Source organism: Centroberyx affinis, unplaced genomic scaffold (assembly GCF_046629955.1).
Source record: "Centroberyx affinis isolate AG114_WGS23_722 - 3 ecotype Tasmania unplaced genomic scaffold, CSIRO-AGI_Caff_v1 ptg004977l_1, whole genome shotgun sequence".
Taxonomy (NCBI): domain Eukaryota; kingdom Metazoa; phylum Chordata; class Actinopteri; order Beryciformes; family Berycidae; genus Centroberyx; species Centroberyx affinis.
The window spans coordinates 42,883-59,512 of NW_027282448.1; the positions used below are offsets into that span (position 1 = coordinate 42,883).

Sequence of the window (16,630 nt, forward strand, 5' to 3'; positions counted from 1 at the left end):
TGATATATATATACAGTGTATATCTATATCTAGATATATAGATATATAGATATATCTAGATATAGATATATATATATATATAGTGTATATATCTATATATATAGTGTATATATCTATATATATATATATCTATATATATCTATATGTTCTACTGTATATTCTGTATCTGTGTCTGTGAGGTTCCACTGTCTGAGCAACAAGCTGCTGCCAGATACTTTAATGTTTTATTTTAAATTATTAGAGTTTTATAACTAAAGTCCAAACAACCATCAGGTGACACTCAAGACACACTGCAGATTCACTGTCCAGCAGAGTCCAGCAGAGTCCAGCAGAGTCCAGCAGAGTCCGTTCAGCTCTTCATCTCAGAGTCTCTCGCCAGTTTCCACTTCCTGTTCATATGTATGTTGTGTGTGCTGTGTGACCTTTGACCCCCTCCCTCCACATGTCATGTGTGTTGCATATTGAGTGTGTCATGTGTGTTGTATGACCCCGCGGACCCCCCCCCCCCCCCTCCAGACTGCACAGTGTGTCATGTGTCATGTGTCATGTGTCATGTGACCCGTGACCCCGCGGACCCCCTCCCTCCACACGGCGCAGTAGCGGGACGTCCTCTCCAGGTGCGGGGCGAACACGACCTCCAGGCTGCGGGCGGCGCTGCGCTGGTCGCCCGCGGCAACGCTTCCCTGGAGACGACGCATCATCAGCCGCACCATCACCTGATTGGCCCAGGCCAATCCCAGGGCCGGAGACACCTTAGCATCCACCAGGCTGGGTGGACACACACACACACACACACACACACACACACACACACACACACACACACACACACACACACACAGCTCGTTAATGACAGAAACACTCTGAGAAAGTCTGAAAAAATAAAAGAAAACATTAAAATCTGTTTTTACCCCAAACTTTCCGGAGTCGATCCGTCAACAACATCCGTCACCTGGAGACAGAACACACACACACACACACACACACACACACACACACACACACACACACACACACACACACACACACACACACACACACACACACATACACACACACACACACACACACACACACACACACACCACTTACCATGTGTTCATCTGTAACTGCTTCTAAGACCAGATTATATTCAATATAAACTTTATTGATCCTGTGGGGAAACAACATACTGAGGAAGAAAATAAATGAAAACTGTTCAGTACAAAAATATAAAAACCTTCCATGCTGTTACCATGACGACCGTCACCATGCAGTGTGTGTGTCACCTGGTTGATGCAGAGGACGGGCGCGGCGAAGTCCCGGCTGAGGCGGCGCAGCGCGGCGCCGAAGGCCAGCAGGCGCCTCGTTCTCTCCGACCAATCGGAGGCCTGGAACTCCGACCTGAACAGAGCCGCCACCGAGTCGACGACTAGGAGCCTCACCGCCCCGCGTGCCAAGAGGAGGGGCACCCGCCGGGTGACACACAGCTGCAGGGCCTCCTGCAGAGAGAGTACTGAGCCTCAGATACCAGACCACCAGGTCAGTGTGTTGGTGGACTAGGAGACCACCAGGTCAGTGAGTTAGGACTAGGAGCCTACCAGGTCAGTGAGTTGGTGGACTAGGAGCCTACCAGGTCAGTGTGTTAGGACTAGGAGCCTACCAGGTCAGTGAGTTAGGACTAGGAGACCACCAGGTCAGTATGTTGGGACTAGGAGCCTACCAGGTCAGTGAGTTAGGACTAGGAGACCACCAGGTCAGTGAGTTGGTGGACTAGGAGCCTACTAGGTCAGTGAGTTAGGACTAGGAGCCTACCAGGTCAGTGAGTTGGTGGACTAGGAGCCTACCAGGTCAGTGTGTTAGGACTAGGAGCCTACCAGGTCAGTGAGTTAGGACTAGGAGACCACCAGGTCAGTATGTTGGGACTAGGAGCCTACCAGGTCAGTGAGTTAGGACTAGGAGACCACCAGGTCAGTGAGTTGGTGGACTAGGAGCCTACTAGGTCAGTGAGTTAGGACTAGGAGCCTACCAGGTCAGTGAGTTGGTGGACTAGGAGCCTACCAGGTCAGTGTGTTAGGACTAGGAGCCTACCAGGTCAGTGAGTTAGGACTAGGAGACCACCAGGTCAGTATGTTGGGACTAGGAGCCTACCAGGTCAGTGAGTTAGGACTAGGAGACCACCAGGTCAGTATGTTGGGACTAGGAGCCTACCAGGTCAGTGAGTTAGGACTAGGAGACCACCAGGTCAGTGTGTTGGTGGACTAGGAGACCACCAGGTCAGTGAGTTAGGACTAGGAGCCTACCAGGTCAGTGAGTTGGTGGACTAGGAGCCTACCAGGTCAGTGTGTTAGGACTAGGAGCCTACCAGGTCAGTGAGTTAGGACTAGGAGACCACCAGGTCAGTATGTTGGGACTAGGAGCCTACCAGGTCAGTGAGTTAGGACTAGGAGACCACCAGGTCAGTGAGTTGGTGGACTAGGAGCCTACTAGGTCAGTGAGTTAGGACTAGGAGCCTACCAGGTCAGTGAGTTGGTGGACTAGGAGCCTACCAGGTCAGTGTGTTAGGACTAGGAGCCTACCAGGTCAGTGAGTTAGGACTAGGAGACCACCAGGTCAGTATGTTGGGACTAGGAGCCTACCAGGTCAGTGAGTTAGGACTAGGAGACCACCAGGTCAGTGAGTTGGTGGACTAGGAGCCTACCAGGTCAGTGAGTTAGGACTAGGAGCCTACCAGGTCAGTGAGTTAGGACTAGGAGACCACCAGGTCAGTATGTTGGGACTAGGAGCCTACCAGGTCAGTGAGTTAGGACTAGGAGCCTACCAGGTCAGTGAGTTAGGACTAGGAGACCACCAGGTCAGTGAGTTGGTGGACTAGGAGCCTACCAGGTCAGTGAGTTAGGACTAGGAGCCTACCAGGTCAGTGAGTTAGGACTAGGAGACCACCAGGTCAGTGTGTTGGTGGACTAGGAGCCTACCAGGTCAGTGAGTTAGGACTAGGGGACTACCAGGTCAGTGAGTTAGGACTAGGAGACCACCAGGTCAGTATGTTAGGACTAGGAGCCTACCAGGTCAGTGTGTTGGTGGACTAGGAGCCTACCAGGTCAGTGTGTTGGTGGACTAGGAGACCACCAGGTCAGTGAGTTAGGACTAGGAGCCTACCAGGTCAGTGAGTTGGTGGACTAGGAGCCTACCAGGTCAGTATGTTGGGACTAGGAGCCTACCAGGTCAGCGTGTTGGGACTAGGAGCCTACCAGGTCAGTGTGTTGGTGGACTAGGAGCCTACCAGTGAGTTGGGACTAGGAGCCTACCAGGTCAGTGTGTTGGGACTAGGAGCCTACCAGGTCAGTGAGTTGATGGACTAGGAGCCTACCAGGTCAGTGAGTTGGTGGACTAGCAGCCTACCAGGTCAGCGTGTTGGGACTAGGAGCCTACCAGGTCAGTGTGTTGGTGGACTAGGAGCCTACCAGTGAGTTGGGACTAGGAGCCTACCAGGTCAGTGTGTTGGGACTAGGAGCCTACCAGGTCAGTGAGTTGATGGACTAGGAGCCTACCAGGTCAGTGAGTTGGTGGACTAGCAGCCTACCAGGTCAGCGTGTTGGGACTAGGAGCCTACCAGGTCAGTGTGTTGGTGGACTAGGAGCCTACCAGTGAGTTAGGACTAGGAGCCTACCAGGTCAGTGAGTTAGGACTGGGAGACTACCAGGTCAGTGAGTTAGGACTAGGAGACCACCAGGTCAGTATGTTAGGACTAGGAGCCTACCAGGTCAGTGTGTTGGTGGACTAGGAGCCTACCAGGTCAGTGAGTTGGTGGACTAGGAGCCTACCAGGTCAGTGAGTTAGGACTAGGAGCCTACCAGGTCAGTGTGTTGGTGGACTAGGAGCCTACCAGGTCAGTATGTTGGGACTAGGAGCCTACCAGGTCAGTGTGTTGGTGGACTAGGAGTCTACCAGGTCAGTGTGTTGGTGGACTAGGAGCCTACCAGGTCAGTATGTTGGGACTAGGAGCCTACCAGGTCAGTGAGTTGGGACTAGCAGCCTACCAGGTCAGCGTGTTGGTGGACTAGGAGCCTACCAGGTCAGTATGTTGGGACTAGGAGCCTACCAGGTCAGTGTGTTGGTGGACTAGGAGCCTACCAGGTCAGTATGTTGGGACTAGGAGCCTACCAGGTCAGTGTGTTGGTGGACTAGGAGCCTACCAGGTCAGTGTGTTGGTGGACTAGGAGCCTACCAGGTCAGTAGGTTGGGACTAGGAGCCTACCAGGTCAGTGAGTTGGGACTAGCAGCCTACCAGGTCAGCGTGTTGGTGGACTAGGAGCCTACCAGGTCAGTATGTTGGGACTAGGAGCCTACCAGGTCAGTGTGTTGGTGGACTAGGAGCCTACCAGCTCAGTATGTTGGGACTAGGAGCCTACCAGGTCAGTGTGTTGGTGGACTAGGAGCCTACCAGGTCAGTGTGTTGGTGGACTAGGAGCCTACCAGGTCAGTATGTTAGTGGACTAGGAGCCTACCAGTGAGTTAGGACTAGGAGCCTACCAGGTCAGTGTGTTGCTGGACTAGGAGCCTACCAGGTCAGTGTGTTGGTGGACTAGGAGCCTACCAGGTCAGTATGTTAGGACTAGGAGCCTACCAGGTCTGCGGTGTGTTCGATGTAGATCTGGTCACTGAACTGGATTCTCCTGATCAGGTCTGGCGGCAGATCGGCTCTCAGCTCGACCTGCTGGCTGATCAGCTGCTGCAGACGACTGATGGGGAACGAGGCTTCAGTGCAGATATACACTGCTCCTACACACACACACACACACACACACACACACACACACACACACACACACACACCACACACCACACACACACACACACACCACACACACCACACACACCACACACCACACACACACACACACACCACACACACACACACACACACACACACAGGTATCAGTAACTGATATCTGCTGCAGTCCAGTTTCTCTCTCCAGTTTGTCTCAAAGAGTTTACAGACAGCGAGCCTAACTAGATCTAACTGATCAATAATCAATCACAGAACAAAATGATCAATACAGTCTGCAGCAGAATAAACAGGAAACAGAACAAAGCACAGGAACAGCATGTTGAGACAGAACAGACCTGAGAACCTCAGAGGAACCAGGAGGAACCACAAGAGAACATGAAGAGGCTGAAACAGACTCTGCTCTGTTTGTTGTTATTGTTGTTGTTGTTATTTATAGAGACAACAGATTACTGCTGACCATGTAAACAGAGTCAGTGAGAGTGAGACAGGCAGGCAGGCAGACAGACAGACAGACAGACAGACAGACAGACAGACAGACAGGCAGGCAGACAGGCACAGACCGGACTGTAGTCCTCCATGCAGAGTGGGCAGTTGGACAGACAGGCAGGCAGACAGACAGACAGACAGACAGACAGACAGACAGACAGGCAGACAGACAGACAGACAGACAGACAGACAGACAGACAGACAGACAGGCAGGCAGACAGGCACAGACCGGACTGTAGTCCTCCATGCAGAGTGGGCAGTTGGACAGACAGGCAGGCAGACAGACAGACAGACAGACAGACAGACAGGCAGACAGACAGACAGACAGACAGACAGACAGACAGACAGGCAGACAGACAGGCACAGACCGGACTGTAGTCCTCCATGCAGAGTGGGCAGTTGGACAGACAGGCAGAGCTGCAGAGCCAGCTGAGTCTTCCCCGCTCCGCTCGGTCCGGACAGCTCAGTGAGTCCAACAGGCAGACCGCCCCGCAGGAGCCCGTCCAGCACGGGGCAGCCCAGACTGAGCCTGAGGCCGGGGTCCAACCCGAGGCCGGGGCCCAAACCGAGGCCGGGGCCCGACCTGTGGCACGCCCCGCGGAGCAGCAGGAGGGCTGGGACACACACACAGTCTGCAGTCACATCACTGCAATACACACACATTACATCACATACTGTACTGTCTGTAAATAATCTGACCTGGGACCAGCTGCTTTATAGATAGATATAGATCTGACCTGGGACCAGACGGTTTATAGATATAGATGATATAGATCTGACCTGGGACCAGCTGCTTTATAGATAGATATAGATGATATAGATCTGACCTGGGACCAGGTGGTTTATAGATATAGATATAGATGATATAGATCTGACCTGGGACCGGGGTGTGCGCCCTGCAGGCGGAGGCAGCGGCGGTCTGCAGCTGCTGGACGTCGGCCCGGGACAGACCGGTGATCCGCTGCAGGTCCGGACCGGAGACGGTCAGCGCCCGGCGGGCTGACGTCACTTTAGCTGGAAGAACGAGAGCAGCCAGATGACTGTCACACCAAACTCCATTCAAAAATCTGACAATCTATTTAATGTGATGCTGCTGATCGACAAAGCTACAGGCATGACGTCAGTTCCTGTGATCATGAATCAATAAGATGTTTGGGTGAATCCGGCAACAGACAGAAGCAGCTCGTTATGTTTCAACAGTGATAAAAACCTTCTGTCTGCTCATACCGGACTGCTGTGGTTTGATGGAAGATTCGCAGGCGAACTCACTCAGATTCAGATTTTATTGAAAGCATTTATTGAAGAAAGGTCGTATCGATTATATTCATGCCGATATCACCAATGGAACTATGATTGAGAACAGGAACGGATCGATCAGCTTCACCTCTCCGCGCCGCCGCTGTGATCCTCGGGTTGAGCTCCAGCTGGTCCAGGTCCAGGTCCCGGTCCCGGTCCAGGTCCGGGTCCATCTTCAGCCCGCTGGAGCCAACATGGCCGTCTGTCTCAAATCTTCTGCTCTGTTTCAGTTTGTTTTGGTTCTTCTGCTCTCAGCTCAGAGCGTTGGAAAACCCGCGCTGCCCGGTGACGTCATCGCGCTGCGCCGGTTCGAGTCATGTAGCCGGACGCGTGGGGGACAACAGCAAAAACAAAACATCCACATCTGAAATAATTCACAGTACAACTTGTTCAGAAAGAAGCCGCTGGACTGAGTCTGTTTTATGCAAATGTTTATGAGTGACAGCAGCGTGACGTCGACAGTTTACAGTGTTTTATAAAAAAACAAAAAAACAAACCTGATTAAAAATGAGATTTGGTTCAGACCGAACTACGTCACGTCACTGCGCTCCAGGAAAACAGAGTCAAAACACTGATGTTAAAACATTATCTGGTGAATATTTTCCATGTTAATAAACAGAATGAGTCCGGTCTGTTTTAGTCTGAACTGACAGAAACAGAAACATGTTTTTACCCCGAGAGGAAAACTGAGGCCGAGCTGAGCTTCTGACGCCAAACTGGATTCTATTGTTTTCTATCAGTAACCAGACTCCATTCTACTGTTGGTAAGTTACACTAGATGACACTCTATTGATCAGACTCTATTGATCAGACTCTATTCTGCTGGTCACTTAAACTAGATCAGATTCTACTGTTGGTCAGTTAAACTAGATCAGACTCTATTGATCAGACTCTATTCTAGATCAGACTCTATTGATCAGACTCTATTCTCTGGTCCGTTTGAAAGCGGTGTGATTCTCATGTTTGTAAAACTCTTGAATAAAGTTACAGTCTGCTGTCATGATCTGAATGTTTTGGACACACAGCCAGACAGAGGCTTTTATTTTGTGGATATTTGTGTCAGAAGCTGCAGGTAAACATGTAAACAACATGTAAACAACATGTAAACAACATGTAAACAACATGTACACATGCTCCAGGTGGACAGCGGGCTGCACCACACAAACTCACATTGTGATTATTTTGCTGTCTCTTATTCAGTTTCTCATTTTTCAGCCAACAAGAAACATCTGAATAAAAGAGCAGATGTTGGTTCATTTGCTGTTTGAATACAATTAAAGTTTTTTTTTGGACTGCTGCAGAAAGTAAAAGAGTCACAGTATGAAGGATAGAAGCATATAGACTTACTGGGTTATGACAATTATAAAGTGTAAATAAACGCAAATGATACTGTTATGGGACAGACTGACAGTGCAGATGGTCTGTGTGGAGGTGGACCTGAACTGAACCAGGACCTTCATGTTCCAGGAAGACCTCCATCAGACCTCCATCAGACCTCCAGCAAACAGACTTGTTTGTTTACAGTCTGCAGTTTAATTTAATTTACAGGCCAGAAACCAAGCTGAGTCTCTGATAAAATAACTGAAGCCTCGATCTGGACATTGAAGTCGTTCATATTGTGATTCTCGTTCTGTTTCATTTCTTTGTTCACACATATATAAAAATTTAAATGAAAGGATACAATATATAATTTGCAAGTGAATGTGAAAGAGAATTGCCTAAAAACCCTCCAGGGGCTTGAAAAGCAGCTTTCTGCAGGCAGCATGTTACAGAAAATAACTAAAGCAATGTAAAAATACACAATCTGAATGTATCTATAAGTTTAGACAGAGTAAAAACAGAGACACAGTTCAGCATAGTACTGGACAACAAAGCATCCCATAACTCCCATCTACTACACAAGTATAAAGAATCAGTCATAGTCATAAGACACATACACACACACACACACACACACACACACACACACACCAAGAATACTCCTTCATAATACATGCAAGTATTCACAAACACTCTCATGAACAGACTAAGACACTCAGACAAGAGCAGACACTCATGTCTGAAGCTTCAGACCCTCCTGCAGCAGCCGGTCTCCGGTTTGTCTCCTGTAACCGGATCTGCTCTCTGACTCAGGTCGACCTCTGACCTCTGACCCGCAGCCATGAGCTCCAGGCTGTGTAAGACCTGCGGCGGCTCGGACATCGACCTGGACCCGGCCCGCGGCAGCGCCGTCTGCACCGGCTGCGGCTCGGTGCTGGAGGACAACATCATCGTGTCCGAGGTCCAGTTTGTGGAAGGCAGCGGGGGGATCTCCTCCGCCGTGGGACAGTTCGTCTCTTCGGACGGTGAGAACATCGTGGGCCGGACGATAATTCAATATTATCCTTTATCGTCTTTCAGTGGAATCGTATCGTGATGATATGAAGATATTTTAATATCGTGACACATTTCTGCTGCAAATTTTACTTAAAAACTGATAAAATGAGGTGTGGTAGGAATATTATTTGAATATTTCTGTTTTGTTTGACACCACACCTAACATCACCATTCGGTTCAATGAGATGAACATTAATTTGATTATTTAACGTGATTTTGCAACATGAACCATATCGTGATATATATTGATATCGAGAAAAATCCTTATGATTCTCATGATATTGATTTCAACCATATGGCCCAGCCCTAGAACATCATGTTCCTCCACAGAGTGGTGACTTGTCCTAGTTACAGTTTACAGTGTTGAAAAGGACTTTGTTCAGTTTAGTAGAAACTCGGGGCAAAGAATAAGTTGTAGAAACGATCCTGAAGAATTTGGACATCATAAAAACTGAAAATTGTTCAAATCAAAACTCCCTGTTGGTACACGAGTGAACAAAAAGACATGAAGCTGTGTGAGGTGTGCAGTCTGCTCATCGGCTGCAGACATGTGACACATGGCAGGGTCAAAGTTCACTCAGTACACAGCAGATTTACCTTCAGTGAACATCAGCAGCACAATAAAACCCAAACAGATAATTCTTCACTGAACATTTATTTCAACAATGTCTTGTCCAAACAGCAGATGTTTGCCTCTGTCAGATCTTGTTCTGCAGAACGTGTTCCTCCTCTTGTTCTGCAGAACGTGTTCCTCCTCTTGTTCTGCAGAACGTGTTCCTCCTGTCCGTCAGCGGTTCTGTTTACCTGAGAGAAGAAGAACACAGTTAGACCTGCTGAATATTAAAAATACATTCATCTGGAGCCTGATGTTCAGCTCAGGGTGAACAGGAAGGTGTTGGTACCTCTCACAATGCCTTGATGAACACTGGCTCCAAAGTGACCAGTTACAGCTGGCAGGAAGGGGGCGGAGCCTCCTGACCCGGAACAGTCAGAACTCCTTTGGATCGGTAAAACCGAACCTGAACCGTCAGAGGCCGTCCGGGTGCCGGGGGACGCACCGGGATCTTCAGAGGGATTCGGGTCCTGATGATATTCTCCTGGATCATCTGCCTCATTAGTTTGAGACGAATACCTAGAATTCTGTGAAACCGGCCGGGGGTTTCCGACACGGCGGGTCAGGCTGCTGCTTACCTTCACAAAGCTGGGAGGACTTCCATTATTAGAGAACTTTTCATAGGGATTTGATTCAGCATTCTCAACTGGGTCAGAACTAATGTCATCCACTGGGTTTTGATCTAGTTTTATTGTAGAGAAACTGCCGTCTGTCATGTGACTTTGGTCCCTGGGGCCAGTCGGATGCTTGTCCGGTCGGCCATGTTGGGACAGTTGGCGGTTGGGAGGTTTCTGAAAAGCTCCTGACAGCAGGATGGCGTTCGGCCGGACACCGCCTTCAGGACCAGGATGGAGGATTGAGATCCGACCAGGATCCGGTTCAGCAGCAGAGCCTCCGTCTGACGGCCGGACAGCTTCACGCTTTGGATTCACAAACTGGTTTTGGACTTGCAGAACGTTATTTCCTGGCCTCACTCTGATTGTCTGTGGGGTGCGTTTGTTCGGTGGAGGTTTTCTCTGCCTGGGTGGAGTTTGATAATGAACAGTGGCTGGTTCAGGTGCAGCGACATCCTGAGCTGCTGCGGCCGGGTGAAGAATGTTCCGCCAAGGTTCTTGCTCAGATTCACTACTCAGCAGATCTCGGTACTGGTTAAAGGACTGCTGTATGGTGTTACCTGGAGAAGGATCAGGTTTAACTCTGACAGTTAGTGTAGCTCTTCTCTGGCTGGAGTCAGGTTGGATTGGAGGAACCTGTTGACCTGGCTCAGCTCCATACTGTCGTGGATCTTCTTGGGGGACGTTAGCAGTGTTCTGAGCGCTCTGGAGGTCGAGTTGGTCGGGAACCTGGGGTCTTCCTGGGGAACTTGAGGAACCTGAGGAACCTGGCTGTTGGCTGGAAGCAGGTCTGACTCTGATGTGAGAGGCCATTTGTTGAGAAGAAGCAGACTGCTGTCCACTGTTTCTTCTCTCAGTCACTGACTGGAGGAGTTTCTGCTGAGTCAGCTCTGACCCGTGTCCATACTGGCTGGAGGACTGATGGCTCGCAGAGGGATCAGGCTTTACTCTCACACTGTGTGAACCTCTTTCCTGCTTCAGAGCCGGTTGAACGAGCTGCTGAAATAAACTTGTTTTCTCCGGTTTATATTCTTCCCTGATGTTTGAAGCACTGAGGCCAGCAGCTGGTCGGGATGTGGGACGCTTCCCTTCACTGCTGACAGCTGGAAGCTCTGCAGGAGGCTTACTGTTCTGACCAATAGGAAGCTCTCTCACACTCTGCAGGCCTTCATATCTTCCAGTCCCGTGTTGCAAAGTGACTGGGTTCAGGTTAGTGTCACCGTTTACAGACTGAGCAGGATGCTGATACTTGTCATTTGTTCCTGTAGGACCAGTGGCAGGTTTGCCGTTTGTGTTTTGGGAGTCAGGAGCCTGTCTGATGGTGTAGCTCTGTGAACCTCCATGTTGGATAATAGATTGCTGATGGAGATCTTCTCCAGAAGGAGCAAACATGCTGGGAGGTTTAACTCTGATGCTGTGTGGCCTCCTGGTCTGCGCACTGGGCTGAACCGGTTGGTCGTTTTTCTGTTCTGAGGGACCGGGTCTCACCGGGTTATGGTCGACTCGGCTGCTTTGTGGACTGGGTTCATTAGAAATTGGTTCGATATGCTGAGATGGACGACCTTGAATCTTTATAGAATGAGCAACACCTTGAAAGTTTTCCTGAGAAGTTCTGCTCCCCTGAGTGTCTCCAGACCGGTCCGGGACAGTTTGGACGTCACTGTTTTTGGACGTGTTGTACTCGGGAGCAACAGGAACGTACTTCTTGTCTCGGCTGGGAACTCGCACATTAGACACAGCAGCATCAGACAGTGTGCCACTGCTGATTTGGTATGGGCCATAGTGAAGTGGTGTTTGCTGAATTGGGCGAAGTTGAGAGGTTGGCATATTTCCCATCTGAAAAGGATCATACTGATGAGAGCCGGTCTGATCATGACTTAGAAGCTGGTATCCAGTTCTGTCCTCAGTGTTGAAACCAGCAGAGTTAAACTGTGAAACACTGTGGAGTGTTTCCATCCTGCCAACTGAGGATCCATCGTGGCTCAAACCAGGCTCGGCTTCAGGTCCCCGGCCTGATCCATGTGTGCCTGGAGAACGGTCGACTTGGTTTGGTGTTTGTCCTAAACTGTTCAGACGCTGGACGGTCTCACTTTGACCGGCACTTCCCCAGAGTTCACCTGGAGAATTGTGATTCTTGTTGGAAGCATAAAAGCTGAACAGCTGGTTGTCTCTTAGTCCTGACTGTTCGCCTCCCACTTGTACAAATCCAAAGCTCTGTGTTTTGGCATGTGATGGCTGGACGTTACCGTCTAGTGAATCACTAGATCTGGGAGGAAAGATGGAGAAAGAGTTGTCAGTCGAAGATCCAAAGACATGTCGGTCTCCTGTCCGGGTCATGTGATGGCCAGAAGGAGGTGGAGCCTGAAGAGGAGCGGGGTGGAAACCGATGGTTTGACGTTGAGGAACAGGATGATTCATGGTTGGAAATGGTTGGAAGAAAGAATCATAGGAACCGGGAAGCAGCCGGTTTCCTCCCGGTACGGTGACGAAGCGGCTGGGTCCCGGCTTCGGCCGAGGCATGCTGGGATACTGCTGGACTCCACCAGCAGCAGGGTTCTGCTGGACCGATGACGGGGAACTGACCTCGTTTGCAGAAACTTGACGCGGACACTCGTGGGCAGGTAGTTTAACTGCTACATCTACAGAAAAACAAAGATTTTAAAATTCTATCCTTAAAACAGAATTGCATTCAGATCTTTATAACTGCAGATTTTGACCTTTAGTGTTCTGGAGGACTTTGATGGAACCGAACCCCGGTGTCTCTGATCTGAAGATCCTGTCCACAAACACTCTGTTCACTGCATTCAGTGGATAGAAGCACCTCACCGTCAGCCTGTTTGAAAGTCAAATATATAACATTTACATTTGTCATATTTTCCTTGATCTCTTGCCATATATAAGGGTATTCTATATCTAAATCATAAAATGCATGCTGCACTTGCATGTATACATTTAGTAGAACTAATCATAAGCAATATTTTGACATATACCTCCAAAAGAATTCATTAGAACATCACTAATTTTAAATCAAGAAAGGGCAAATTGCTTAAAGGATAACGCTGGTATTTAATACATTGCTTACCGTCAACAAATCCTATGAAAATAACAAAATCAACAATGTGTTTGCTCTGCTCCTGTTAGTTTCTGACTTCCCACGTTCTGTTTTTAGCCGTCAACCCGGAAGTCATTGGCTCCAACTGTAAGCTAAAAACCTTGAAATTCAGCTCACAAAGACATAGTTTACATTTAAAAATCTCTAACTGTTACCATGAAAAGTCAGGCTGTTCAAAATCAAATCAAAATAGGAACAAATTCTTCATTACGCCGGGGACTATTTTCTGTGCTACGGAACTACTTTCCTGAGATGGAAAACGTGTTTACAGTCGGCTTATTAAGTTGTTTGATGAAATATGCTGCAGAGCAGCAGCATGGCTCTGTGACGGGTTTTTAATCGTTTTTTAATACAATGGAGTTCTATGGCTGCTGGGACATGGCTGCACTGGGACCAGATACATGGACCAGACTTGTTGGCAAAACAAAATCATCGCCAATTTTCATAGGATTTGTTGATGGTAAGAAATGCATTAAAAACACCAGCCTTATCCTTTAATTTGCATATATTAATAACTTTATCAAAAGCTGATATAGATATTGTGTTTGAGTATCTTATGAACTGGTCCAGTTTCATTCCTTACTTGAATTGAGAATCCCTGGAGATGAAGGCCGGTCCGTCGGTGACCAGCCGTCTGTCATGGAGGATCTCGTTCTCATAAACCACATAGGACTCTCCGACCTGTGAAACCTCTTCAGTTACAAAACTTCTCTGCCTGATGGCTTCTAAGTCTGATCAGACACTGTAACTCTGCTCCATACAGTATGTGGAGCTTATTGATCGTTTGACCTTGTCCTCTGCTTTGACAGCGAGTGACAGAATGCTTTAAACTGTTTGGCTTTCTATAATAAATAAAACGACTCGTGTGCAGTCCTACCATCGCTCTGGTCCCACAGGAGTCCAAGCTGAACTCAAACAGGACTCTGGACCGGTCGGTCTGTTTGGGTCCGCAGGTTCGGTCCAGCAGACTGGTTCTGTCAGGCTGAACTGTTGGCCAGGTTGTAGTGGGAGTGGTCACCACCGTCATGATCCCATCTGCAGAGCAAACTAACAGCACAGAGGGGGATGGGGGATTGGGGGGGGGGGGGCAAATCAGCATGTCAAACACTGCTATAGTTTGTCAACTCAACAAATTCAATTTTGTGAGACAGTCAGAGCAAATTACCTATAATCTCCTCTGTTTTAAAGAGACAGCGCTTTGAGGTGGATGTCTGGACCTCCAGAGTCTTGGAGTCTCTCAGAAGCAGATTGAATGTTCCATAAAAGTCCAGCAGGTTGATGTCCTGGAAAACATTAACTAGCATTACTCTTCTGGAACATTTCTTACTGTAGTCTGTAGAGGACCATCATGCATCGGTGGAGTCCTACTTGATAGGTGTAGCCAATAGAGAACACAGGGACTTCCAGCGCGATGCTCTGGCTCTCGTTTCGTAGACCGTATCCTCTCTGGGCCGCCAGCTCTGCCGTCAGAGGCTCCTGGCCCACGCCGACCTCCCAGAGACTCTCCAGTCGGGGCTGTTTCACCATGCTGAAGGTGATTCCTCCATCGGTGCACTCCGCCCGGAGCTCAGGAGGAACTGCGTTTCAGCAGACGAGAGAAAGTCAACTCTACATTTGAATTTTACAAGCAACATTTTGTCAAGTTTTGAGGGTCGACCCATGGGAAGAGAAGCATTGCCTTTATCAAACCAGAGTGCAACAAACATAACAGAAATGTACTTACATGCATTATGTACTTGTGCCATTATAAATGTGTGATGGTAGTACAAGTCTCTCTGGGGCATGATGCTTAATGTGTAGTTGATATCCAGGGAGTACTGCACCATGCCTTCACCCAGGTACTGTCCGAAAATAGAGGATTAGCTTATCGTTAGTCTGATGTCATCGGTGGTGAAACTAGACGGTTGTGAATGTAGTCGACAAATGAAATGTGCTCACCGCCCTGTGCACAACCCCGTCTTCAAAAGGGACGGTCAGTGTGTAGGCTCGGCTGCTGTTGGTGTGAACAACATGGCCGATGCTGTAGCTGCGTTCAGCAGCTTCTGCCACGGACAGCTGCTTCCCATTGATCTTCACTTCCTCTAAAGCCACATCAGCAGGAATGTTTCCCAGATACACACTGAACACACGATTATCACTTATGGTCTCTAAAAGTAGAAAGAGAAAAAACGAATTCTCTAAAAGTAGAAAGAGAAAACTAACCAGGGTGAAGATATTTTCTAGCCATCATGAAGACATTTCAGACTTGGAATTGAAGATCCTGATATGAAAAGAAAGATACAAACAGAGCAAATCTAATGACAGTGGACGTCTTGGTCCATCATCATGAAATTAATACCTAAATATATTCTCTCTCTTATGTATGTATCTCTTATGTACGTATGTCCACCTTCTAAATTCAGGGAAGGCTATGATACACTATGAGATTTAGCACCAAACCTTCAGAGAATCAACCCAATTCTCTTAAAATGCAACACTGGAAGTAAATTTTGTCATGTGTGCCAGTCCAACCTGGACAGAAAATATAGATCAGAATGGAGTTTCAAATATCTGAACTTAAGGTTTGGGAAACGCTTGATTTATTTTGCAAGCCTTGAGTGGACAAGTGACCTGCAAGATGAATCAACCAATCACCTCACACGTCATTCAAGTATTTGAAATACTTGTACCGTATTGCAACAGAGTTCTGGTCTGGTACTGTTCCTAAGTCTCCTTGTGTGCCGATCAGGATCGGGATCATCTGTCCTGCGACTGGGAGGCCAGAGGGCTGCTGGTTCCAAACTGGAGAGGCGCTGTAGACCCTCTGAGAGGAACGTATCCCAGTCGCACCGTCTAGATCCTGATCTCTCTTGTTCTTTTCTGATAATTCTGGGCCTCAGAAACCGGTCATGGGTCAGCCTTAGGTCACAACACTGACATTCAGCCCCAGTAGCCTGAACCTTTACCAGTCTGTATACCAGCTAGAGACCGGAAAACTTACGGTCAGCGGTGAACGGCTGCTGGCAGCGCAGCGGCGTGTCGAGCACCCGGAGCAGCCGCTGTCTGGTTTCTGTGCTGCTGCCGTCTTCATACAGCAGAGAGAAGACGTGCTCATACAAGAGGAAGATGACATACGTCTCCCTGTAGACATTGTTCACCACCAAACTCTGCAAAATAAGGTGGAAATCAAAAAGAATACCAGACTACTGAAAGACATGATCTGCAGTAGGTGTTGAGACATCTAGCTGCTGATGTACATGTTTATCTGACTGAAGCCAGTTAACCTCTGGAGAAGATTATGTTGGTTTACATAATCTTCTCCAGGCAGGCGGGAGAGCCAGGATTCCACTTGAAGACCATTCTTCCAGTAATTAGATTTTTTT

At 48.5% G+C, this 16,630-nt stretch overlaps 3 protein-coding genes across 3 annotated transcripts in view; 1 reads left to right on the top strand and 2 right to left on the bottom strand.

Annotated features, from left to right (window-relative positions):
• Nucleotides 1-536: 536 nt before the first annotated feature.
• Nucleotides 537-6,787, bottom strand: xrcc3 (X-ray repair complementing defective repair in Chinese hamster cells 3). Its single transcript, XM_071545600.1, has 7 exons — nt 6,642-6,787; nt 6,134-6,271; nt 5,626-5,871; nt 4,607-4,761; nt 1,269-1,481; nt 912-952; nt 537-768 (listed from the first exon to the last, which is right to left on the bottom strand). The coding sequence occupies exons 1-7, from the start codon at nt 6,724-6,726 to the stop codon at nt 537-539; spliced, it is 1,110 nt and encodes a 369-aa protein (XP_071401701.1). The 5' UTR covers nt 6,727-6,787.
• Nucleotides 6,788-7,121: 334 nt separating this feature from the next.
• brf1b (BRF1 general transcription factor IIIB subunit b) overlaps nt 7,122-16,630 on the top strand; it is a gene marked incomplete at its 3' end in the record, with an annotated part of 36,719 nt that continues 27,210 nt past the window's right edge. Inside the window, exons 1-2 of the mRNA XM_071545601.1 lie at nt 7,122-7,317; nt 8,687-8,898. Of these exons, the coding sequence (XP_071401702.1) occupies nt 8,715-8,898 (184 nt within the window). The remainder of the gene's footprint in view (nt 7,318-8,686; nt 8,899-16,630) is intronic.
• On the bottom strand, nt 9,590-12,535 carry LOC139666393 (uncharacterized). Its single transcript, XM_071545595.1, has 2 exons — nt 9,832-12,535; nt 9,590-9,733 (listed from the first exon to the last, which is right to left on the bottom strand). The coding sequence occupies exons 1-2, from the start codon at nt 12,491-12,493 to the stop codon at nt 9,717-9,719; spliced, it is 2,679 nt and encodes an 892-aa protein (XP_071401696.1). The 5' UTR covers nt 12,494-12,535; the 3' UTR covers nt 9,590-9,716.